Genomic DNA, 26,034 nt, shown 5'->3' with positions numbered 1-26,034 from the left:
GAGCAAAATGCTTCCCATCCAAAGGCACTTACTCCCCTTTTCAAGGTAACCTCCACTTTACGGCCAAACTAAGGGCCAAAATACAGTGTTCGCGGAGGAGGCCTGGTCGGTGGTCACAGTCGGGACAGAGAGCCAGGCCCTCGCTGCACAGATGGTGCTAAAACGTGGGCCTCAGGTTCTTGGAGAGCCAGGTCAGTGACACAGACCGCGCTCGGGTGACCGACGCAGCAATGAGGGCAGAGAGCACACGGCCAGGCTGGGGCAGCGGCTCCGCGCACACGGGTGAGTCACACAGACAGCACACCCGCCCTCCGGGGGTGTCCTCCTCACCTGGTGGAAAGGGCGCAGAGGGAGCCGACGGCCACCGCGTACTTGGCGCCCTCCCAGCCCACGTGCTTGAAGGCGTCGGGCAGGGGGCTGTCCTTGTCCAGACAGAAGTATGGCATCATGAGTGTGAGGGCGGCCGACACCCCGAAGTAGGCGACGAAGCAGATGAGCAGGGACGCCACGATGCCCACGGGGATGGCCTTCTGGGGGTTCTTGACCTCCTCCCCTGGAAGAGCAGGGAGTCAGCTGGGGGGCAGCGGGGGTGAGGGGGTCACACCACCACGGGCCCCTAGACGTGCACGGCCCTGCGGGACCACAGACCAGAACACCTACGGGCCCAGGGAGGGTTCTCAGCCTTTACACTGCGGTTCAGCAGGGAAGAGACTAGTTTCCTTTGGCAGAGAAAACATGGGAGGCCGGGGGAGCCTGGCCAGTCATCCCCCAGGAGGACAGTATTTCTAGTGGCCCCGCTTCTCCCGAATGGTGCCCAGATATGCAATCAGCTGCAGCGAGGCTGTCACTGTCCCAGGCACGTGGCGGCACGGCCAGGCATGTTCGTGATGCAGTTTCCTGCAGATACGGCCCCTCGGGGACATGACAAATGGGGGCAGATGGGCAGGAAGCTACAAATCACACGGGCCCCTCGGGTGCCAGCGTGGGCACCGGCGCAGGCCCCCAGGGAGGGAAACAGCGGCTGTGGCCAGAGGAGCCCAGCTGCATGCCAGGTGGCGGGCGTACCTGTGGTCGCGATGCAGTCGAAGCCCACGAAGGCGTAGAAGCAGGTGGCCGCCCCCGATAGGACACCAGAGAACCCGAAGGGCATGAATCCACCGACACCTGGATTCCCCACCTTCGTGTCACTAGAAAAAAGAGCCACAGGGATCACAGCAGCTGCTTCGTGGGCCTGAAGAGGAGCCCTTCCGAACAGGCGCCCCACCCGACGGCTCCCTCGGAGGCCTGGGGGCTGCCTTAGTGAACAGCCCCCAGATCGGCTGTACCGGCCACCAACTCCCTCCCTGGGCAACAGGCCTCCCTGCTCAGCTGCAGGGTGTCCAACCCAAAAGGGGAGGAACCACTCACTAAGGCTTCAGTTCCTCCCCTTCATGGGGAGGAGCCGTCTAGAACCCTGGGGTGACCCTGGGGATGTGGCCACAGACAAAGCCACCGGATGCAAGAACTGGCTTCCTGGACCAGGAAAGCGGTGTGCTGGACTGACCACCCACAGACGTGGACTAAAAGAACTAAACCTTTGTCTCGTGGAAGCCAGTGTTATCTCGGGGCTTCCATCCTAACTGACAGGCAGACCCAACAGAACTTTCTCAGCAGGTGTCTGTGCCCTGCTGATGCTCCCCTCCCCCTGCGCTGGTTCCCCGTCCACGGGACACGGTGGGAAAACCAGAGCAGCACAAGTCAAAGGCAGCCAGGAAACAGCTGGGCACAGGATCACACCTCTCCCCCGACCACGTGACAGCCTGCCTCCCAGGCCGAAGGGGATGAACACCACAACCAGGGCGGTCAGAGCCGCCTCCCACCCATGCGGGCCTGCGCTCCTCCCCGCCCTGCGGTTGGGTCGGGAACTGCTCCACCCTTTCAGAGACAAGCAGTTTCATGAAAGTCCACGTGGCCGCTGTCAGAAACACACAGCTATGGCTGGAAAGAGAACGGAAGAAAGAAACTCCCACCTTCTAATAAAATGAGAGAGCAGGCTGTGCCCAGCCGCACGGCATCCACCTCTCAAAGCCTCCGCGGCAGCGCTCCCGGGGCTGCGGGCAGGGCTGAGCCGAGGGCCGCACCCGTGACAGTCAGCACCACCCACGGGCACAAGCCACCTCTTCAAAAAAGGAATCAAACTAAATCTCGGCCGATAACCTAGAAACTGCATTGAGTCCTGCCCTATGAATGGCACCAATAGCCAGGACCCTGCACTGGGTCTGGGTCCTGCCCTGTGAACAGCACCAATAGCCAGGAACGTGCATTGGGTCTGGGTCCTGCCCTGTGAACAGCACCAATACCAGGGACCTGCACTGGGTCTGGGTCCTGCCCTGTGAACAGCACCAATAGCCAGGAACGTGCATTGGGTCTGGGTCCTGCCCTGTGAACAGCACCAATACCAGGGACCTGCACTAGGTCTGGGTCCTGCCCTGTGAACAGCACCAACAGCCAGGAACCTGCATTGGGTCCTGCCCTGTGAACAGCACCAATAGCCAGGAAGCTGAATTGGGTCTGGGTCCTGCCCTGTGAACAGCACCAATAACCAGGGACCTGCACTGGGTCTGGGTCAGGCCCTGTGAACAGCACCAATAACCAGGGACCTGCACTGGGTCTGGATCCTGCCCTGTGAACAGCACCAACAGCCAGGAACCTGCATTGGGTCCTGCCCTGTGAACAGCACCAATAGCCAGGAAGCTGAATTGGGTCTGGGTCCTGCCCTGTGAACAGCACCAATAACCAGGGACCTGCACTGGGTCTGGGTCAGGCCCTGTGAACAGCACCAATAACCAGGGACCTGCACTGGGTCTGGATCCTGCCCTGTGAACAGCACCAACAGCCAGGAACCTGCATTGGGTCCTGCCCTGTGAACAGCACCAATAACCAAGGACCTGCACTGGGTCTGGGTCCTACCCTGTGAACAGCACCAACAGCCAGGAACCTGCATTGGGTCTGGGTCCTGCCCTGTGAACAGCACCAATACCAGGGACCTGCAATGGGTCCTGCCCTGTGAACAGCACCAATACCAGGGACCTACATTGGGTCTGGGTCCTGCCCTGTGAACAGCACCAATAGCCAGGAACGTGCATTGGGTCTGGGTCCTGCCCTGTGAACAGCAACAATATCCAGGAACCTGCATTGGGTCCTGCCCTTTGAACAGCACCAATAGCCAGGACCTGCACTGGGTCCTGCCCTGTGAACAGCACCAATAGCCAGGAACCTGCACTGGGTCTGGGTCCTGCCCTGTGAACAGCAACAATATCCAGGAACCTGCATTGGGTCCTGCCCTTTGAACAGCACCAATAGCCAGGACCTGCACTGGGTCCTGCCCTGTGAACAGCACCAATAGCCAGGAACCTGCACTGGGTCTGGGTCCTGCCCTGTGAACAGCACCAATAACCAGGGACCTGCAATGGGTCTGTGTCCTGCCCTGTGAACAGCACCAATAACCAGGGACCTGCACTGGGTGTGGGTCCTGCCCTGTGAACAGCACCAACATCGAGGAATCTGCATTGGGTCTGGGTCCTGCCCTGTGAACAGCACCAATAGCCAGGAACCTGCATTGGGTCTGGGTCCTGCCCTGTGAACAGCACCAATATCCAGGAACCTGCATTGGGTCCTGCCCTGTGAACAGCACCAATAGCCAGGACCTGCACTGGGTCCTGCCCTGTGAACAGCACCAATAGCCAGGAACCTGCACTGGGTCCTGCCCTGTGAACAGCACCAATAACCAGGGACCTGCGCTGGGTCCTGCCCTGTGAACAGCACCAATAGCCAGGGACCTGCACTGGGTCTTGGTCCTGCCCTGTGAACAGCACCAATAACCAGGGACCTGCACTGGGTCTGGGTCCTGCCCTGTGAACAGCACCAATAGCCAGGAACCTGCATTGGGTCTGGGTCCTGCCCTGTGAACAGCACCAATAACCAGGAACCTGCAGTGGGTTCTGCCCTGTGAACAGCACCAATAGCCAGGGACCTGCATTGGGTCTGGGTCTTGCCTTGTGAAAAGCACCAATAAAAAGGGACCTGCAGTGGGTCCTGCCCTGTGAACAGCCCAGGAAGAGAAGCTCCCCAAGCCTCCAGTCTCCTGCGTTACTTCGAAGCATGTTTCAGACTGGCCTTACTCCAGCCCGCATTTCGGGCACCAAGAGGCCTCAGGATGCTTGGGGATGATATATTCAAAGCCCTCATTTCTCTGTAATTGAGTTTTGTCCCCAGAAGGAAGGCTTATTTATTTGAACTGTGAACCACATAATATTAGAGTCAGAGTAATTTTACACACTGGCTTCCTGTCTGTGTTCCAACAGTGAATTCATTACATACACATCAATGCCTGACCCCTGATCAGGCCACCGGAGGACACGGTTGGACACCCAGTCCCCAGCCAGAGGCCAGCTTGACCTGTGCCCACTGGGCTCCCCAGAGTGAGAGCTCGTCTCTCAGCCTCCCTTGCAGGTAGATTCTGCCAGTGGAATGTGGGCAGCAGGGACGTGTGTCTCCCACATCTGAGCACACTGTCCACCACACACCCTCTCCCTCCTAGGAGAGCTGGGTCACGCCCTTGCCCACAGCCCAGCTCCCACCAGGCAGTAAGGACAGCATCCCTGGGGATGTCCTAACAGCCAGGTGGACGATCTGGGTCTCAGAAAGCCTGTGCTTGGCTGTGCCGGCCAGCCACCCCAGACTGCTCATTTCAGGACCTGAGACATCATTGTAAAGCCACTATATTTTATGAGGGTCTCATCAGAGTGGTTAACCATTAGCCGTAATTAAAAAAGAATTGTAGACAAAATTTAAACTCCCTGTTCTCCATCCTGGGACCCTAAAATTCACTCGAAAATCTGACAAAAGGATCAAAAAGATACAATTGTTTGGCTTTTGTTTCCTGGCTAAGATAAGCTTGCCAGTAGGGTGCACTGAGAGGCCTGAAAAGGCACAGGGTTCGAGGGCTGGCCAGTCGCCTGCCTCTAACCCTGGGTGTCCTGAGCCACAGGCACGGAAGGGTGATGGGGCCACGGCTCCTGGGGCGGATGCGGCCTGAGCTGAGTGCAAGTGACAGAGATGATTATAGTCACATTTTGATACTTTAGTAATTCCGAAAACCTCTGATAATAGTCTGTGATAAAAGTTCCATGCAGTTTTTCCCTTGTTGTATGTTATTAGATAGGAAGGCATTTCAAGATAAAGTGGTCCTACCACTGTACTGCAGCGAAAATCCTTTCCGAATACAGAATTCAGTGGCTGACCATGAAACAGATTACGAGGAAAAAGAGATTACTTACTGGGTCTGACAATGATCCTCAACTGTGTATAATTTTGGAATTAGAGGCAGATTCTGTTTTCCCTAATATCTTCCCCTGTCTTACAATGTTCAGTCAAGTACCAGGACATAAAAACTAACACAAACTTCAGACAAATAAAACACCTTCAGCTACTTGGCTGCGAAAAATAAATAACAAAATATTCTAATTTAAATTATATTTTTTAGAAAAGACTTGTACTGTTGTAGCCAGTTACATCCCCCAAGGACGTGGACGTGACACACAGAAGCCACAACTCACTTGTTCAAGCAGAGATGACTGGACGCATTCCGGAAATCCTCCTCCGTGAGCTGCCAGTTTTTAACGGATCCTTTCACAAACCCCGACACCATGATGAAGCCCAGGACCAGAACGTTGACACATGTGAATATTTTATTGACCATGGCTGACTCTTTCACACCCAGGGTTAAAAGCCCTGCAAAAAGCACGTGAACAGAAAACTCTGTCTCAGCGTTAACCTTGTACCAGGCAAGTCCTTCTGGGGCGGGGACGAGAGGGTGACTTAAGAAGAAATCCCAGCAGCACCAAACCTCTGGAGAGGAAGGGGGCTGAATTAACTCTCATTCCAGAGGCAGGGATCAACATAACCGAAGTCCGCGCGATGTTTAACAAAGCCAGCAGAGTTCCATCTCCAGATGCCCTCTGAATCGAGATGCTAACCCGGGGGGCACCGAGGGACAGAGAGACGGGGACAGCTCAGCCAACGGCCCATGGAGAGCAAGGGCATCCCCTAGGATGAAGAGAGCCTCTCCCTCCGCACATCCATCCCTGAGAACTGCCCTCAGGAGCAGGATTTCATTTCCTCCAAGGAGACATGTTGCTCAGTTTCTCAGCCGAACGAGTTTTTCAGATGAGGACTCACTCGCACGTACCGTAGGGTGGAGCAGCATCAGCAGTGACGGCCGTCTGGGGTGTGGAACCCCTACCACGTCCGGGTCCCCCTTGGACGCAGTGCACAGAGACGAGGTCTAGTAGGTAAACCCACGATAAAAAAACCACCGAGCGATAAAAACACAGGGGCCATGTGACGACACTTGTCGTGTTGTTGGTGCAGCAGGACCAGCCTGGGGACCACAGGGCTCACTCCTGTATGAACTCTCGGCTGGGCAAGAGAAGAGGTGTGGGAGGTGCCTTTTATATGCTTTAAAATAAAAGCTGCTCTACCTAACAGACTGAATTTTGAAATACGGACATTAGAAGAGAACTGAGCAATTCATCACAGGGAAGACGTCACCACACTCCGCTCTGTTTCTTCTTTAGCGCCCCTCCCTCCCGTGTTTGTGAAAATCTCACTCCTGCAAACTTAGTTTCTGACACACGTTCCTGCCGGCTGGACCACAAACACTGCTGAGACTGGCCTGTGCAGAACCACATCAATGATGCGTGTGGCAAACAAGCCGTGTTGTTTTTAACACCCATCCAAGATCTTCCAACCTCAGAGGAGAATTTATCCGCATTTCAGCTTAATGTTTACCCTGCAAAACTCCCATCCGAGGGGCTGAGACACGGATAAATGTCACTGAGAAGAGGCTGCCATCAGCTGTGTACGAGCCGCGTCTGCCCTTCCAAAATTCTGGACCAGCAGCTTTGTGGTGAAACTTATTTATTTAAAGGGTGTTTTGACGGCTGTTGGGTGTAAAGCCACCCGAGGCGTCGCACACACCAAGGCCCACATCAGAGTCCCAGACGGCCCTGGGGGCCCCCCTCCCCATCACCCTGGCTGAGGAACCCCAACTTTTCTTTCCAGGTGGCCATCCGGCGGGTCAAGAGATCTGTATTCCTGAGTCTTGCACCAAAAGCCTGAAGCACTAGCAAGGTCTTAGTCCACCAGCAGTTAGCCAAACAGCTGAGATTCTCTTAATTTAAATGACAGGCAACTCGGCAGCTATTCAACAGGCCAGTCCTGGGTGACTCTCTATAAGCCACCTGGACAAACAAAACGTCTGCATTAATTACACAAAGAAAAAGAAGTCGGGGGATGGGAGAATGAGAAAAGGAAGAAAAGAACTGAACAGCAGCCCGTCCTCCACCTCGGAGCCCTCACGCCAACCTGATGCCTCTCAGGGTGCGGCCTTACCTGTTAGGATGAGAATTATAATCACAGCAAATATGTCTGGGTTCTCGGCCAGCACCCCGGGGGCATGCAGGGCCATGTGCGTCCGCGAGAACTCCCCGATGGGCTTGCCGATCAGCTCGTCAAACGTGGCGCTCCAGGCTCTGGCAACGCTGGAGGTACCTGCCGGGAAGCACACCGTCAGCGGGAACTGGCGGGGAACAGCGAGCAGACGGCTTGTCCTCAGGCTCGACGTCTGGGCGCCGGCGCGGGGCCCGCAGCGGGTGCGCGGGGACCTGGAGGCAGCAGCCTGACCCCGGGACGTGCTGACTCAGGACCGAGCGCCAGCCCGGGTCTGCAGAGCAGTGGGAAGCCTGGGGAGCCTCGCATTTTGCACCCAACCAATGTTCACATGTGTACCGTGCATTTCTATTGTGTGTCTAAGTGAACAGTGACGGAAGTTTAGGAAACTAATGTCCCCTCAGCACCCAAAGGCACTCCGACAGCACTGAATTCTGCCGACTTTATTCCATCACATAAAGAACTCGCGGGGACGAGCCATTCAATTGATTTCATGGCCGCCCCTGGCTACGGGCTGCAGGCCGTGACCTGAGCCTCATTTCTCTGGAAGCTTCTTCTCCAAGACCCTCTGGGTAGCGGAGCTGACAGAGCCGGCCTCCCGTATGGAGGAGGAGATGGACAAGGGGGGCTCGGGCCGGCCCCCCATCTGCAGCGAAGTCCCCAGCTCACCCAGGCAGGCCCCCGGCCCCTCCGGCAGGCGTCCATCACCGCTCAGGAAATGTCGCTCAAATTCCAGTATCAACATACAGCGTTTTCCTTTACTTTTTAAGGGGCCTTGCTGGTGACTATGTTCTGGGCCACCCGCAGCATCTGGCCAGAGCAACCTGTAGACGCTGTCTTTCACTACTTGGTCTCATGCAAAGAATTTTTCCAACAACTCAAAAGCGTAAGCACATTTCTCCATCCTCAGTAGCTGGGCCATTACAAGTTCTGTCCATCAAGGCCACACCCAGTGACAGCAAAGGCTCAGAGGCCTGCTCGCTGCTGAGAGGGCCACGTGACAGGGCTGCCAGGCCTTTCCTTCCAGCCTACCTCTCCCCATCTCGGAATCATGGCTTTAAAAATAAACATGTTTGATGGAAAAGCTGCCCTTGCCCAGGACCATGGCTGAGAATCGCCGGCGGTGACGTGGGGACATGTCTGACGAGCAGACAGCACCCTGGCCTTGGGCCCCCTCGCCCGCAGGTCCGTAACCAGCGGGTGCCTCACACCCCCCGATGTGTTTTACACGCAGGCAAATCCTCGGGAAGACAGCGGCCCCTTTAAAGTAGCTGCGTTCCCCCCTGAGAGACTGCAGCTTGTGAGTGTCTGTGGTTTAAGCTCTGGTGTTACGCTGAGAGAAACCACGATTAGGAATCTTATTTCCAACTCAGAAGAGTAGACTCGCAGCAGACGCTGGGAAGAAAGGGAGGCGTCGCCCAGAGCGCCTGGCGGAACCTACACGGGGACCTGGTGCTGGGGTCCCGCAGGCAGCACTGCCCTGGGCATCCCCAGGGCGCGAGTGCAGGAAGGGGGCACACAGCTCAACCCCCCTACCTTACTGGGTTTTGATATTGTTACAATGAGCTTGCAAAAACAGAACCGGAATGTTTAGTTGCCATCTGTGGTTCTACGTTTGCGACCCGCCATTTATAGACAGTTTTTCATACATTCAGGGGGTTTGTCTTTTAACTGGACGAGCTCAGCTTCGGCTGTAATCAAAATACAAGTAATGTGAAAAGAAACAAAGCATTTTAACCCACCAAACAAAAAAGACTGTTTTTAGTGTTTTTGTTTGTTGTTTGGTTGTTTTTAACGCTGATGCCCAGAGTCCAGAGTCAGCAAGGATGTGAGGAAAAGGGGCCCCTGGCTATCAGGAAGGTCGCAGGTAACACAGGCCCACTGACCCAGACAGCCTGCTTCTTAGACCATTTTAGTTTTATTAATTTTTTTGTTTATTTACTTTTTATGGCGGGACTGGGGATTGAACCCAGGACCTTGCGTATTAAGCAAGCACTCTACCACTGAGCTATACCCTCCCTCCTTTAGACCATTTTAAAGGGAAAAAAAAAAACAAACCATGGCCATGCCAAAGACATTAAGTAATTAACTGGTTATAATAACAATGCAGCTGGAAACAATCTGAATATCCCACAATGACGTCCACTCAGTCACCTGTATATAAATCTATGTAATGGGAACGTCGTCATCAGAAGCACTACTCTGGAAAACCAGTCGATGCTATGAGGACGCTATGTTTACTATGTCTTGTTTTTTTTTTTTAATAGGAAAAATGATACCCCTGGTTCACAAAAGTACTGACAATGGTTATATCCCTAAATGCCATGAACAGAGGGTCCTTTCCCTCCACTGTGCCCTAAACCTGGCATGACCTGGGCAGAGGAGGCATCGGTAACTGCTGAACGAATGAACAAGAGAATCGATTTCTCCAGTCTGTCATACAGGGTAATTTCCACTTTCTTCTTTGTGCTTTTCTACATTTCCCAAATTTTTCTGCATCAGACAGTGATATATTTACTCGAGTAATCAGAAAAAAATACTGCAGGAGACCTCCTGCTCTGTAACGCATCAGGAGCGTCCTGCTGCCTCTGGGTCTGGTGCTGACAAGACTGGCCTCCTGCGGGCCTGGCCCACCCCCGCTAAGGGCCGATGGGCTGGATCATTAAAAGCAAGGGCAGTGATGCCCACAGGGTGCCTCTCCTTCCATTAAGGGAAACGGGACGATGTGTAACAGTCAGGCGAGGAGGCAGATCCCTGGGAGGAGAGAGGCGCAGTCTGTCTGGGGAGCTGAGTGGGTCTGGCCCACGGGGTATAGAGGGCAGGGCACAGGCTCCGGGCACCGGGGACTCACCGATGATGTAGGAGAGGATGAGGTTCCAGCCGGTGACGAAGGCCCAGAGCTCGCCCACGGTGACGTAGCTGTAGAGGTAGGCCGAGCCCGTCTTGGGGACCCGGGCGCCGAACTCACCGTAGCAGAGGCCGGCCAGCACCGAGGCCAGCGCGGCAATCAGGAAGGAGATGACGATGGCGGGGCCAGCGTCCTCCCGGGCCACGGCTCCAGCCAGGACGTAGACGCCGGCCCCCAGCGTGCTGCCCACCCCCAGCGCCACCAGGTCGAAAGTGTTCAAGCAGCGGGACAGCCGGCTCTCCTCCCGGCTGCAGTCCACCACCTTCCGCCGCAGCATCTGCTGCCCGATGCTGACCAGCACTGTGCACCCCATTCTGCGGCTCGAACCTGCCGAGAGAAAGACAGAGGTCTTTGCTTCGTCACCGCCCCTGGTTTCACCCATCAACCCCCTCGTCTGCAGCACAGAAGCCAGTGGGGTCCTGCACTGCCCTTAATGCTAACACCTGACAGCCCAGAATCCCAGGACCTGCCGTCAGAACATCCGCCCGCACTTCCGGGTCTCAGGCTGCAGCAGCATGAGAACCACCAGCACACCGGCCATGACCCCGTGGTCTCCGAGCTGCCACTCTTAACTGAGAGCCTCCTAAGCAGAAAGAGCATGGGAAGCACAAACGGAGGACCTCGTTCCTGCCCTCAGTAATCACACAGTTTACCAGGAGAAGCAAGATCCTATTCACGTATGCTGTTGGGGAAAGCAAACCCAACCGTATTTTAGTGTAATTATTAAAACCCAGAGGCCTGGAATGGCAATGTTTTCTAGACCTTCCTGGGGCCCTCCGAGAGCAGGGACCAAGCTGTTTCCACTTTAACACAGAGCCAGGTCCAGAGCAGAGAAGCACTGAATTATTCCAGGTCAGGGCTCTCGTAACTGTCGCTGCTCCAGGAAGCACTCTTCCTCTGGACCAAGGTGTTGGCCCCAAGTGCTAAGATGACACACCCCCGATCACGTTCTGAGAGGGGCCACGAGCACATGGCACCCAACCTTCACCTGGGACCCATCCAGTGGGGGTCCCCAGAGGCCGCCCACATGGTGAACAGCATCCCAGGTCAGCGTTCAAGTCACTCTCCCGTGGCCACGGGCCAGTCACCAGTGAGTTCACTCCAAGAGGCGGGGCTGCCGGGAGCCCCAAGCAGGAGGAACGCAGGTCCCCATCCTTCCAAAGAGGACCGCATGGAAAAGAGAGAAGACAGTAACCTCACCGGGGGAACCTGAGAGTCACCACCTCTGCCAGGTGGCCAAGGGCGACACTGACAGTGGTGACAGGTCACGCTGACTGTATGATGTGACGAGAAGGGCCCTGACCTCCACGAGCTTCGTCCTCAAACCCATAACCCCTGTCTACTGAGAAGAAATAGCAAACAACCCACAGACGAGGAGCATTCTACAAAACAGCCGACTGACTGGCGGGTGTCATCAAAAACTGGAGAAGTCTGAGAACCTTCACCAGCAGGAGGAGCCTCAGGAGACGGGACACTAAACCTAACATGGGACAGGATGGGATCCCAGAACAGAAGGAGGGCGGCAGGGAAAATTACGGAAATCTGAACAAAGTATGGGCTCAGCTGTGTCCACCGCACTGATGGAAGATGTCAGTGACCGAGGAAGCTGGTGTGGGGCACACAGCAGCTCTCCATCCTACAGTCACAGCATTTCTATAAATCTGAAACTGTTCTAAAATAAGAGCTTAAAAAAACAGCATGTGCAGGGATACACTATCATCATGACTTTTAGCAACCTTCTAGCAACTAAAAATTCATCCTTATGATCAATCGGTATTTATTAACCTAACTCTGCTGCCATTAAGTCACCAGAGAGCAAAGAGTCTAAATAAATGGGACAGCAGGTCCGGCCACATCCACGCCTGACCACCTGGAACCCCGCCCACGCCCTGGAGGTCTGGCCCCTGCACCGACCTCATGCCAGGGCCCCTCGGTGGGTCCCATCCTGGCTGGCGCCAGGTCACAGGGGAACAGGTGTCCCCTCTGTTTGTCTGACAGGTCAAGAGGGGAGAAAAACAGTTTCCCAAGACTCAAAGTTTTTAGCTCAAATGGGGAATAAAACTCATCTGATCTGGCCTCCTTCTTGTAAAGATGAGGAAAAACAACTCAGAGAGCCAAGTGTCAAACAGGGTCACAGAGCTCCGGAGGGGCGAGGGCGGTGTCACCGGTGGGGAGGAAGTGACATCACCGGGCAGTGAGGAAGTGGAGGAAATGAGGGAAGGTGGCCTGATCTGTGGAGCAGCAGTGGAGCCAGAGAATCACAGACATGGGGTCTGACGAGAGCAGAGAGCACAGGTGACGGAACGGGAGACCCGCACAGACAGCAGCAGCTCCCGGCTCGTTTGGGGCCGTGACTGGCCAGGTTCTGAAAGCCGGGTCAGCGCCGAAGCGGGGGTGCCCAGCGAGGCCACCGAGCCGGGGGAGCAGGACCTGCCTGGTCCTTTCTTCCCTCCAGGAGTCACCGGGACATATTCCAGTCAGAGTGTGAGTCACAACAAAGCCTTTAACAAACAACTGCTTGGGTCCCAAGTTATGAGGGAAGATGCATCCTTTCTGCACAACCCTCACCAGGAGACACTGAGCTGGGGCCTGCAAAGGCGCAGCGAGGAGCTTCTCAGCATCACCTGGGGGAGGGCAGGAGTGTTTTAAGAAGCCAGGGACCTTAAAGGGAAGCAGTGCATGAAAGCTCCCTGTCACCTGCACTGTTTGTAGCTTGGTCGGTAAATGTGACTCATATTTAGAGAGTGCTTACCTGCTCCCATTAGCTCCTACATGTACTTTTTGGTGAATAATAAACGGATTATCTCCCCCAAACAACAAAAGCCAAGTGCACAGCAAAGACACGGCAATGAAATAGCATTTTCTTTCCTCAGCTTCACAGAGTAAAGGGACCCAGGGGTCCAGGAGGCCAGAGTGAGCCACTCGCTCCCTCGGGAAGATAAGACACACTCCATCTGGTCCACGGTTCACACACCTTCCTCAGGGTGTGCTGCCGTCTGGAGCAGAAGCCAGAGCTGTCAGCGACCCCACTGGGACACTTGGCGAGGGGCGCCCTGGAGGCTGGGAACACAGTCCTGAGAGCCCAGTGACGTCACCTGAGGTGGTAACGATGCCCCTGGACAGGCGGAGCTGCAGTCTATGTGTCACGTGCCCCTGGGAGTCACGGGCATGGGGAGGGCTTCCACAGGTGGAGACCCTCTCCAAGAACCCCCTTACCAACCCTGGGGCCTCAGCATCATCTTCAGAAGAAAGAGGGCTGGTCACTGAATTCTGTAAATTTAGTTACAGATATTGGTTTTCAAATATAGGTGAAAGGCACTTCTTGGTTGAGACCACAAACCATGACTCGCCGGGCGCAGCTGACTTCTTCAAAGTGGGGACATGGTGGCCCGGTTTCTCAGGAACGGTCCTGGCCGTTCCTCCTCCCAGGAGCCCTGAGGGCAGGGCTCCGGGTACCAGTGGACGGGGAGCACAGAAGGGACCCCGACAGGTGATTAACTCCCCATTATTTTCACCTCGGTTACTCCTGAAGTTCTCCTCGCTGTCTGGGGAACGGGCAGGCCCGACTCCCTTGGGAGACACTGGGACAAAAACACAGGGCTGACAGTGCAGAGTGAACAGGTGTGTTGAGCCAGGTGTCCTCTCCCACTGTCCAGGGTAGGAGAAAATGAGATGCTCACTGACCGTGTCCTGGGTTTATTTTTCAGAAACGTCCTTTCTGTCTCCTTGGAAGCAGTGTAAAACGATGTTCTCCCGGGGGCTCTCCGCTAGTGTTTTGTTCACGTTACACCATCACACACATTCTTGCCTGGACTCCAAAGCTGGTCATTCAACCAACAGTGAGACCAAATGAAACCTCCCTGCATAAAGCCACCCTCACCACGCCAGACACGGGCAACGCAGGTCCACTTGGACCCCTGCTGTCGGGGGTCACGCAGAAAGTCGCCAGGATGCTCTGACAGCGTCATCTGGGAAGGAGGTGGTCCTTTCCCGTGGGGCGGAATTTGTACAATAGCTGACGCCCACCCTCGCAGCTGAGTTTCTGATAGAAATCCTGTAACAGTGAGAGCCTCAGATCTGTCTTACTCTGAATTTTATTATTAAAGAACACCTCAGGCGGGATCCTCTTAGAAAAGCAAAGAAAATCTGTCCCTTTCCCGTAGAATCTCCAAGTTTCACTCTAGTAATCACTACCTAACCAGAGCAAAATGGTCCAATGGGTCCAGATTGCAGAGATAGAGTTTAGGATGCTGTGTTTTGAAGGTGTCTGGTAAAGCTGGGCAGGTGTAAATCATTTCTTTTTTTTTTTTTTACTCTCAAATGGAATGATAGGTCCATCACTGAAAAAGTCCAGCTTAATGGCAGGAGGGAAGGAGGGGTCAGACGTTGCTGGCTGTCACAGACACTAAGTTCATAAGTGCCATCCTTTGGAGAAAATCTTTACATTGAAATTTTGTCAATACTTCGGCCCTTCCTTTAAGTAGTCCTTACGATGGCCCCAAACTTGCAAGCCACCTAAAGTAAAATCTGTCACTCCAGTAGGAGACAGACTGTGGTCGACATGTGTCCCAGGCTGAAGCAAGCAGGTCTTTGCCAGAATGCTCACCCACGGGATGCACTGACAGGGGTTGGGGGGCGGACACAGATATGTCATTTCAGCTCCCCTCCAGAGTCGGGTGAGTGGCTGCCCCCAGGAGCCCCAGGGCCTTAGAGCTCCTGCAACTTTAATAAGGAAGAGGGCAGAGGGCTCACAACGGAGTGACCCAGCGGGGTAGAGGGGGTCCAAAAAGAGAGCTTTCCAGGACGTGGGCCACCGTAGGGGAGGAGACTCAGGGCAAGGAACGAAATCTGGGTTGAAGGAAGTTGTTCTTAGAGCCAGATTCACTTCCCCCAGATGTCAGGGGTCCCAGGTGCAAGTTCTTAAAATTAAAAACCTGGAGCGTACAGGGCACTGGTAGACGCTAAAGGTGGCCCGAGAAGCAGGCAGGTCAAAGTGGGTAAGAAAGTGACAGAACTGAGCCCAAAGCACGGGAGTGGAGGTGGCGGCCAAACGATGCAGCAGACAGAACGGCGGCAGGGTGGGGCAGGGCCGGCCCGCACCACACGTCCTCACCGGGCAGCCGGAGCCTGCCGTGGGATGTGACTCTGGGGCCTGAGCTCTTGTAAAGCCCCCAAGAGCTACACTCGTCTGACCCCGGGCAACAAGGAAGATGCTGAGGATATAACTGAATTCACAGATCTCACACTTGTTATGATGCCCTGTCTCCACACGGCCAGGTTCAAGGCAAAGCATAAGCCCCAGTCCTCGCCCAGGAGGCAGGGCATCTGGGCTGGGAGCCAGGTGGACGGGGGGTGGGACCAGGCTTTAACCATCCGTCTCACAGACCACAACCTCCAAGGAGAAGAGAAGTGAGGACAGAGGCCTGAGGCCCGTGAGGCGCCTGGGCATGTCTTTGCTTCCAGTTGGAAGCCTCAGTCATAAAGACCCAGTATGCTTTGCTGGAATCCACAACCAACAGGTGCTGTGGCTTCTTGCTGGCCTGGGGGCCACAAGGTCCTCCATGATGGCTCAACCTCAGGGAGTCCGCCACCCTCGGCCCCACCAGAGAGCCAAGCCCCAGGAGCCCTGCCCCTGAGGCCGGCTCTTCCTGCCAATTCAGCAGAGCTGACTGCAGGAAGAGCCTGAGGCCTCTGAGGTCCCACGCACAGCAGCGCAGCCCCGCGTTGGGAGCTCTAAGTCCTGATGGAAAAACAGAGGTTCTGCCTCTCAGTCCTGACTTCCAGCCGCCAAAGGAGGCGGCCCTGGAGGAGGGCCCTGGGGTCCACATGGCCACACGGCCACTAGGCAGGGCAGCTTCCAGGTGCAGATTCCAATGCAGGGATGGCCAAGACACGTGAGCTCATTTTGTCCTCACCAGAGACCAGCAGAGTGGCAACTGTCAGTCCTCTCCCAACAGCCAGAGTGGACTTCAGCTGGGGGTCGCACGGTCACCTAACCTGTACACAGTGGAGGCTGGATCTGAACCCAGTCATCTAATTCCAGAAGCCCTGTCCCACGCCAGGTGCCAACGTGACACAACTTTGATCAAGTCTCTTCTTCCTGTTGCCTGAAGAACTTTGTCACCCTGTCTGAAATCCTACCAAAAAAAATCCATGTGGGTTAAGAACACCCCTTCTTGAAAGCCATTACTCCGGTAAAAATGCAGTCAATTAGCTATTCATACAGTGGAGTGAATCAAGGCACGCACCCACTTTTCTCCAGCCGGCCAAGATCCACTCGCTTTGAGGCAAAAGGAGCTTTATCTGGGACTGAGGACAAGTAGGTAATGTGGGCAGCAGGGCGCAACCGGGGCTTCAGCAGAAAGTTCTGGAGAGCACACAGATGCAGAGGCGAAGACTCAGAGGGAGAGAGCTGGCCAAAGCAGACAGATTAAACATTATGTTGGAGACATCGTGTCCCTGATAAAAGCAGGTAGAGCATCCCCTAAAAATAATATAACATATATGAGTATGAGTGTAAAGAATGGTCTAGAAGGACCATCAAGGTAGTTTGGACGGGAGTTTATCAGGTTTTTTTCTCAGCGTTTCGTCATTTTTCCAGTGTGTGTACCTCTGAATTAAGAGGAAGGAAATCTCTCAAAGTTGACCAGGAAGGCGTGGTAACTGGGAATGTGGGGTTTTGTCATGCTTTCTCTCTACAAGTGCGTGTCTGGAAATTTCCAAAAGTAAATGTGAAGAGAAAGGAATTCAACCAGGGCTCACCTGGAAAACAATAAGGAAACTCTCTCTGAGACGAGTACCCCCAGGGCCAGAACAGCCCCGCATGCCCTAACACACAGCTCACGTCAGTTAGTTAGTTACTTAGTCTTTTATAGGATTGGGTTGAACCATATGAAACTGTCAATATTTGGCCATTTTTTACCTAGAAAAACAGCCAAGAGTAAAGGATCTATAATTGGCAGAGATGGTCTTACCTCTCAGGGGCCAGGCCCCTGGACACCTCTCTGAGCCTAAATCTGTACCATTTAGGGAATCAGACTCAGATCAGAAAAGGCAATGTGAGTTCCAAAGAAGAGATTTAAGGAAAACAAAAAATGAAGAGGTGCACAGGTTGTTCAAAAGCCAACAGCTGCTGAGAGAGAAAAACCTGTAAACATGTGTTTTTGCGCCATACATTGTGCGGGACAGAAGCGAATTACTGCTCACCTCCCAGCTCTCAGCAGGTCAAGGTCATGCCCTGACCCTCCCAGGAGACGAAGCCCCAGGTGACCCTCGTCGACAGGTGACAGCTGAGGTGGGAGTGCCCGACGGGCCGTGGGGACCAGGGCCGGCCCGGACCACAGGCTTAGGTGAGCCGGGTGCGCAGCTGAGAGGTTCACACTGGAGACGTGAAGGTTTTAGGCAAAGGAAGGGCATCAACAAATCAGACCTGGAGGATTAATCAGGTCCTGCTGTGCAGGACAGATTGGAGGGGGAAAGGGCACCAGCCCGCCAGCCGCTCGTGGCCCAGACTTCTTTTTTCAGGTAGCAAATCAATACATTTACCTTGAAGCGAGATATTTTAATCCAGCTGATAAAGCCCTTTGCGGAAGCAAGTGCTATACGCTTCCTATTTACCTGCCACTTGTTCCCCGTCTCTGCTTCTTCTCCTTGGAGCCCTGAGATACAGGGAGTGTCCACGCCCCTGGTTACCATGGGGATTATCTGCGTAGGGCACGTCCTGCAGAATTAACATCTGGCAGGAAATGCCTTGTTTTATGATAGGTCTTGCTGGCATATTGGTAACTCACTTCACTGGTGGCTAAGATTTCAGATATTCACCCCAAAAGAAAAGCATCAAAAATCTGAAAGAAATGCCAGAGTCCCCCACGCTTGAGGCTGGCCACCTTTCCCATCTTCAGTCCAAGGAGCACCTGTCGCCCTTTCCCCCACCACGAAGTTTTCTGTTTACGGGAACACTTGGAGGACAGGTGCAGTAGGTGGTAACAGAACGGTCTGTGATAGAAAATGTCACGCCGGTTGCCTGAACTAACTCTGAAACATCGGAAGCAAATGGCCAACTGCATGAGGGCCCGTGGATCCCAGAATGCTTGACTGAACGACCAAAGGCCAGGAGAAAATGCACCAGAGGATGGGGCTGGACCGTGAGGAAATGGGTTTGGCCAAAACCTGAGGATGCGCGGATGCAGATTCTACCCCAGGTGAGCCTTCAGGTGAGGACCAAGCCCTAGTTCATAGCCTGACCGCAGCCTCGTGGGACCCGGAGCACAGCAGCCAGCCAAGCCACGCTCTCACTCGTGACCAGAGACACTGTGACAAGGCAGATGTGTGTTTAGGCCCCTGAGTCTGTGATTTGTCCACAGTGACAGCTGACTAACCTGTGGGCCAGGCGGCCATGAGATCATAAGTGAGTCTGCATCTACGTTCTCTTTAAACCTTCAAGGACCCAAAACAGGCCCTGATGTTTCTTTCGCTCTCTGTGCTTCAGGGATGGACTTCACCTTTACTTCACCTGAAACTGTCTTTTCTTGGTTAGGCAGAATGATTGAAAGTAATTTCCTCTTTCTGCAAGAATGGTCTATGTTAAGTGGCCATTATTTCACTTTTTAAAAATAGTGTGTCTACCCTGTGCCACTCCTGGAGGAGTTACCAGAGCTGCAAAGATAAGCAAGTCGCTGTCCCTGCGCTCAGAGTGCCCATCCTGGGAAAAGACCCAAGTGACCATCCATCACACAAGTATTTACCTGCCACCTACGACGTGCCTCTCCCTTCTCTGTGTGGAGGAAACCGCAGGGAAGGGACACACTCCCTGCCCTCCTGGCAGGAGAAGACAACATGATAAAACAAAGAGCATGACCAAGCAGCAGAGGCCAAGGTCTCCAGCACTGTCTCGGCCAGACTGTCACCTGGCCTGGCGGTGGGGCTGTGAGGGCCCTGATCCAGACACGGCCCGGGGCCTGTGCTGCAGGCCTAGAAGCCAACGAGGGACCCCTGCCCCGCTCATCACAGCACTGCTGACCCCGAGAAACCAACATCTGAGGCTTTTCACTCAGATGTGAGTAGTCCCCACAAGGCTGGGTATTGGTAACAGAGGGGCAGACTCTAGAATCGTCCCTAAGACAGCAGAGACACGTCCGCTATGGCAGCAAGAGGAGGGACAAGGCAGAATGAACTGGCCCTAACTTAGGGTGACTTAGGCACTTTTACTAAACAGTCCCCTAAAAGGAGAAGAAAGGAAGAGGATATTCAAGGCTTAGGATGGGAAAACCTCCCACCTCCCTGCTGCAAGGATCTCACCTGAGGAGAAGTGCACCTGGTCACCCTGCGCCTTTGCTTCTGACACTTGCAAGCTGCAACAGCCTCATCCATATGCGGGGGTTCAGAGGAGAAACCTCGGGGAACACAGGGCTGGGGAGTCCTGCCCCCCTTGTCCCCCAAGGCAGCCTGTGGGCTCAAGGGTGCCGACACGAGGCCAAGGTCACGGTTATGCCCCCGACCTAGCTCCTTGACGGAGGGCTCGGCGAGGGCTGCTGACTCTGTGTGTGCCTTCTTCACGGGGCTGCGGACTCGGAAGCGAGACTGTGAGTGGTCCCGCGGGACCGTGAGAGCGTGAGAGGGAGCGAGGAAGGTCGGGGCGGTTCTTTTACAAACACACACACACACACACACCCCTGAAAACCTCTGTGATGAATAAAACAGTGACAAAAACGACAAAGTCTCCATACTCAGTGAACCTGTTATTTTAATCAAAAAAATAACCGGAGCAACAGCTTTCAAGCATTTTCACAGCAGATCCTTTTGCTCCAAACTACATCCTAAGCCAAATATAAGCATCAGGCAAAGCTGGAGCCGCTCTTACTTAAGGGCAATGGGGTCGTGGAGCCCTGCTGGCTGACCCTGACCTCCCCCCAGGGCCCCGGGGCTCCGAGGACCCCCTAAGGTCCAGCCTGAAACACGCTGACCGACAGCGGTCGTTACAGCACCGACACCCAGGAACCAGCTACGGGAGAGTCTGAAGTAAAGAGTGAAAAGCAGGGGAGAGGAACGAGCAGTCTGGGGGCAGGATGGAGACTGGCCTGGCCCTTGAACTTGAGAAACGGGAGGCTCCGTGAGTCAAAGGCAGACCCAGAACAGGTGCATCATGGCCCCAGTGCCGCGGCCGCCCCCGGGCGCCGTCCCTCCGAGGGCTGCAGACCACACAGTGCCTGGGGTCCGCGCCACAAGGGAGGGGACACCCTCTCTCCCCAGCACGCCCTGCTGACCAGGCCCTGGGCGGGAGGCCTGGCCATCCAGGATGCTGAGAGGTCGGCACGAGCTAGAAGTGAAGCCAGGAGTTCAAGAAGCCACCAGAGCGAAAAGGCAAGGCTTTTCTGATGAGTGGATGGGACGGAAGAGCTGGATGAGGCTGAAAAGCACAGCAGTTAGACACGAAAAAGACTATTTAGGGCTTACTTGTCAGTGAACTTAAAAAGCCAACGGCCAACAAAAGGCCTAAACAAATAACATTCCAGCACCAAAGAGCCGGCTCTCCTGCCGGGGTGCTGGCGCGCAGACTGTACCTGGACTGTGGCGTGAAGACTGGTCACCCCGGCACCCGGGGAGCCTTGGGTCCTGGACTGGAGCTCAGACGTCTCAGGAGGGACGAGATGAGGCTTCAGGCTCCTGGGAGACAAAGGAGACTGTTAAACTGTTTTGGTCCCAGAACCTCCAAGCCTGTGGTTGTCATAGGGTGGAATGACTTGGTTCAGCTGTAACACCAACCGAAAAAGGGGGGGGGGGCATCTCACCACGGAGACGGAGCAGCATCGGGTGGGGGCACCGCCGACTGGGCAGGGGAGACAACGGGGAATCGGTGTGGGCGGCCTCCAGGCCAGAGGATCTACACATTCGTTACCTCCACTGACATGTGAACGTATCTCAAGTAAGAATGACAGCAAAGGATCGTCTCAACAGACGACTTGCACACGTCGAGGGCACAGAGATGGAGCTGCGAAAGCTCGGGGGCCGTGTGAGGGGCCACCGAGGGGAGTGAGTCCTCTCCTGACACTGGCACTGAGGGACTGAAAATCTTAGCTTCATCCTCAGGAAACAGCGGGACTCCCACCTGTGCAACGGCCACTCTTCCACCCAAGCTGCCCCTGGCATTTGGCATCGGAGTCCCAGTGCACGGTATGCAGCCCTGGGGCACTGTCCCAGCCGGCACTGAGTGTCCCCTCCCCTGAGACTTCAGGAAGGGCCACAGACTGCTGTAGATGGAGGAATGCCCCTGTCACGACGGGCCTGCAGTCCCGGAAGGAATGGGATTGAGGGCTCAGAGTGGCCACTGAAAACAGCGATGGGCACTCCCCCAAGGGGCACCGAGGAAGAACCTCCCGGGCGAGTGGCACAGACAGTTCTTGTTTCCTCAGTCGTCCCAGTTCTCCACTGCACACACCCCTCCGCTCTCCCGGGGAGGTTTAGTGACACTTCCTGAACACGATTTGCACCTAATGTGAACCCACAGAGAATTACTGCTGAGCCAAAAACGCACACGAGGATGCGAGTCAACAGCTAGTGTTTTATGGCTTCAATGCAGCAAACCAGGTTTCCAGGAACCCTGCTCCGTCCCAACCCACAGTTTCCGTACGTTCATTCTGCGTTAACATCTCATTTTTTCCCACTTTCTACTTTGAAACGAAAATGTCCAAACGTCTGGAAAAGTTAAATGAACATCTGCATACTCTTCATCTACGTTTGCCAATATTTAACATTTGACCACATTTGCTTTTTTTTTTTATGTAAGTGTACACTTTTCTCATGAACCATCTGATCAGGAGCTCTAATAGCTACCATGACACCTGACCCAAGAATTTTGGTAACTCCTAAGAATGACACTCACCTGAGTAATGGTAAAGCCACTATCACGCCAAAGAAACTGAACATTCATTCAATAGCCTCTAAAACACAGCCCATAATCAAATGTCCAAAGTTGACAACATATGGCTACTTGTCTATCTTGTGCCACGTACCCCAAGAGCAGTGAGAGAAACGAGGATGAATGAGGCTCACAGCCCGCAGATTCACCTGTGAGTCCGTCTTGGTAGAAGAGCAAGTCGTGGCTCCACCTGGAGACTCAGCAAGGCTCTGCAATCACGTGCTGCTTATCCAGCGTCCACACAGAGTGGGAATGAAACATACGAACTGGGAGGCCTGAATGTGACAGCCAGAACGATGCCCCCCAACCCCAAAATGTCCACATCCTACTTCCAGGAAGCTGTGACTGCGTTAAGTGACACCACAAGGAGGAGGTAAGGCTGCAGAAGGAATGAAGGTGCTAATCTGCCAACCCTGGATGAGGAGACATTCCTGGGGCGGGTCTGATGTAATCACCGGGTCCCTGGAGGATGGGGGAGGAGGAGGAGGCAGTGTCAGAGGTGTGGACTGTGAGAGGCTCCATCAGCACTGCCGGCTTGGGCTGTCAGGGGACCCGCCCCAGAAGCCGAGAAAGCAGCTGAGAAAGGCCAGGGAGCAGGCTCTCTCAGGAGCACACCCTCCAGAACCTGGACTTGAGCCCAGGGAGACCTATTTCAGACTTTTGACCTCTAGAACCATTAGAGTAATAAATTTACGTTGTTTTAAGCCATTTTTTTAAATGTAGAGGCTTGCAGCAACATGGATGGATCTAGAGATGATCATATCCAAGTGAAGTAAGTCTGATGGAAAAACAAGTATCGTATCACATTTATGCGGAATCTCATAAGAAAAAAACCCTGACACAAATGAACTTATTTACAAAACAGACACAGAAACATAGAAAATAAACTATGGTTATTTACCAAAGGGGAAGGTGGAGAGATAAATGAAGAGTTTGGGATTAACATATACACACTACTATGTATAAAATACATAAACAAGGACCTACTGTACAGCACAGGGAACTATATTCAATGTCTTGAACATGAAAAAGAACATATGTATATGTATACAACAGAATCACTTTGCTGTAGGCCTGAAACTAACATAACATTGTAAATCAACTATACTTCAATAGAAAATACCAAAAAAAATTTTTTTGATGTAGAGGCTTAAAGCAAGGCTGGAAACTGTCAAAATGCTGAGGGCTGGGGTCCAAGTCATGGATGGAGACTGGCCAGCAAGACCCACGATCGGACCTATATTTTAGGAAGAAAACTCTGGAGTGAAAGGAACAGAACAATGGACGGCGTTTGTTGCCAATGGTAAAATTTAAGCTTTCAAGCAAAAAACCCCTAGAATTTTGGAAAACTTGCATCTGTCACCAAGATCTCAACCAACAGCTCCCCAAAACTTAAAAAGAGTTTTCTGACGACACTGGTGGTGTTATTAACAAATGTGTTTTTCGAAAATTATTATATGATAAAATCTGTCAACATTTGGAAGACCTGGATAAGACAGTAATTCACTGAAACAGAATCACACACGGGTAAGCGGTTGATTCAAAGTACAAAACAAACCCATTTTAGGGTACGAGAAGCTCCCTGACATGGTGTTAGATCCACGGGGAAACCAGCTGCCTTTGAGGCTTTGTGCAGCATCCACAATTATCTGAAAAGGCTACTGACGTACTCCAAGCACGGATCTGAGGCCCCGTTTTCTTTATTTCAGCTAAAACCGCACATCAGACGCGGGGGCAGTCAGAAGAATCAAGCAGCCTCCCATTAAGCTAAACACTAAAGAGCTTTGTAAAGAGGTGACCACCACCACTCCATGAGCTTTGTTTCGGAAAACCGCTGTTTTTCATTAAAATGTTTTATGTGGGTTTTTTTTTTATTGTTTATTGTTACTTTTAGCTGGACCAATACATAACTATTTCAAGTCATTTGAAACTTTAGCTTGTAACGTGACACCTCTTGGTAGGTTCAGCGCCCGTCGTCCTCAACAGCCTTTGCGAGTGCAGGGGGTTCTGAGGCCCAGCAGTCTGAGAACCGCTGCGGGGTCCCCGCGGAGCAGACACAGCCACGCTTAACGGAGGCGCCCATCGGGAAGGCTGCCCCTGCTTCTCCAGCAGGACCAGCAGCCCGACAGCCGCCACCCTCACTGCCCCTGTCGCGGTGGGGAAGCAGTCACTGCTCAGCGTGCGCGTGCAGAAAGGCGGGCCACGCGTCACCCAGGCTGAACCCTGCAGGACGGGAGGGGCTGGCACGCACACACGGCAAGGGCATCCGCTACTGCGCGCCTCTTTAATCCAAGAACATCCCCACCAATTTACCGTATTTCTTCAGACCTGAAAGTTCACTTGTTAAAAAGAGGGTAGTGAGAATGCCACATCCACCTCACACCGACAGAATCTGAGTTCACTTATTTCATACACACAGCAAGCAGCATTCCGCCGCCACCCGTGATGGGCTCCCGAGGGCACATGGCCCCCCACAGGCGTGGCCACGACACCACGTGGCCCTGTGCAGTGGGGACACCAGCACGCTGGCGGAAATACGTCCATGAAACAACCTGAGAACATCAGACACGTATCCACTGAATAATTTATAATCAAAAGGAATCAGGCCTTCTCATTAAATACACTGGCAGGAACTACTAAAAATGTCTCCTGCTGTATTTTATTAAACATGATGCCCACCTCTGGGGCAGCTTAAACAGCTGCTGCTCCTGTGAACGCGTTTGTGTATCGTTCACGTCACAAATATCCTGAGTGCCAGATACAGTTCTAAAAACACGGGCACTGCAGTGAACTAATTAAACCCAAACCCCCGCCTTGGCAGAGTTTCCATCCTCCGACTAGGAACACCTCTCTGAAACGTAAGGATGGAAGAAACATCAAAGGGAGGTGGCACGCCTCTGACCCCCTAAAGCAATTCCATGAGATTACTAGAAATAAGATGAGCCCCAATTACACAAGCAAGTGCTGCAGCCTCGAGAAGGTCAGATACGAGCGTGACTGTAAGGAGTGAAGCTACAGGGAACAGTCAAGACAGCTAGCGGAGTTGTTAAGTCTTCTGGCTCCAGCCGAGCACTGCGGCAAGAACAGAGCTCCCGGGGGGCGGCCACGAGAACACGGAACAGCCAAGGCCCCTCCCAAGGGGATGAGTGGGGTGTCAGAATCCTGGAAGGAGGGTATCTGTAGTTTGAAAAAGCAAACACGAATTCCATTTTTTCTTTGGCGTGAACAGTTCTGAAATTTCAGCCTGAGATTTTTGTTTGGTAAAAGCACGGACGAAGGGGCTGATAGCAGGACAAAGGCGTTAGTACCTTTCCTGTTCCAGGAAGAGGGGGCTGATGGACTTAAAACGTGAGTGTAGGCAGCAGCAGGGAGGGCCTCAGGCGCCACCCAAGGATCCAAAACCGTCCCAGAGACCCTCACACTTTGTTCCCTCTTTCCCTCGTGAGCCTGGAGGACGGGCGCCAGGAACTGACCATCACAGCAGCTGCACCTGCCGCACGCCGGGAGCTGGCCGCTCCGGAATGGTTTTCTGGACCAGGGGGACCTGGGAGCCATCTCCTCTGTCCTTGACCCTTCCAGTCCTGAAGCTCTGCATTTTGGATTTATCCAGAAATGAGCAGACTGTCGTTAACTGAAATATACACTCACGTACCAGAAAGCAAGGGACGTTTACACATCGTGCCCCAGGCACCCCCACCCTCCTGCTGCCCACGGCTCTGCG

The 26,034-nt window shown here is 53.8% G+C and overlaps 2 protein-coding genes, 1 long non-coding RNA gene and 1 other non-coding gene across 10 annotated transcripts in view; 1 reads left to right on the top strand and 3 right to left on the bottom strand.

The window, feature by feature from the left end:
• SLC7A1 (solute carrier family 7 member 1) overlaps window positions 1-26,034 on the bottom strand; it is a 66,693-nt gene that overhangs the window by 11,581 nt on the left and 29,078 nt on the right. For both annotated transcript variants that reach the window (XM_032496370.1, XM_006192942.3), the window contains exons 2-7: window positions 20,959-21,061; window positions 10,343-10,726; window positions 7,435-7,593; window positions 5,598-5,772; window positions 1,066-1,187; window positions 331-553 (exon numbers count right to left, since the gene is read on the bottom strand). In XM_032496370.1, the coding sequence (XP_032352261.1) occupies window positions 331-553; window positions 1,066-1,187; window positions 5,598-5,772; window positions 7,435-7,593; window positions 10,343-10,712 (1,049 nt within the window). In that variant the 5' untranslated portion in view covers window positions 10,713-10,726; window positions 20,959-21,061. The remainder of the gene's footprint in view (window positions 1-330; window positions 554-1,065; window positions 1,188-5,597; window positions 5,773-7,434; window positions 7,594-10,342; window positions 10,727-20,958; window positions 21,062-26,034) is intronic.
• Window positions 1,215-5,569, bottom strand: LOC116668585. Of its 6 annotated transcripts, XR_004325760.1 has the most exons (4): window positions 4,013-5,569; window positions 3,737-3,968; window positions 2,928-3,655; window positions 1,215-2,783 (listed from the first exon to the last, which is right to left on the bottom strand). XR_004325760.1 is itself a non-coding variant. In XM_032496376.1 (3 exons), the coding sequence occupies exons 1-2, from the start codon at window positions 4,140-4,142 to the stop codon at window positions 2,946-2,948; spliced, it is 954 nt and encodes a 317-aa protein (XP_032352267.1). In that variant the 5' UTR covers window positions 4,143-5,569; the 3' UTR covers window positions 1,215-2,783; window positions 2,928-2,945. The 6 variants fall into 6 exon arrangements, 5 of the variants coding, with proteins under 5 accessions (XP_032352267.1, XP_032352264.1, XP_032352265.1 ...); XM_032496376.1 differs by having other exon boundaries at window positions 2,928-3,443; window positions 3,687-5,569; XM_032496373.1 differs by having other exon boundaries at window positions 3,737-5,569.
• Window positions 9,440-9,510, bottom strand: TRNAI-AAU. The gene has a single exon. It is a non-coding gene; the product is annotated as a tRNA-Ile (tRNA).
• Window positions 12,566-14,243, top strand: LOC116668587. The gene is made up of 4 exons (XR_004325764.1): window positions 12,566-12,883; window positions 13,273-13,499; window positions 13,708-13,889; window positions 14,107-14,243. It is a non-coding gene; the product is annotated as an uncharacterized LOC116668587 (long non-coding RNA).

The sequence above is a fragment of the Camelus ferus genome, chromosome 14 (genome assembly GCF_009834535.1).
Source record: "Camelus ferus isolate YT-003-E chromosome 14, BCGSAC_Cfer_1.0, whole genome shotgun sequence".
NCBI lineage: Eukaryota > Metazoa > Chordata > Mammalia > Artiodactyla > Camelidae > Camelus > Camelus ferus.
This window is presented reverse-complemented; position numbering and strand designations above follow the sequence as displayed.

Bases quoted from the DNA above. Each gene is read 5' to 3' on its own strand.
- LOC116668585 (XM_032496372.1), bottom strand. From the start codon at position 4,142: ATGCTTCGAAGTAACGCAGGAGACTGGAGGCTTGGGGAGCTTCTCTTC.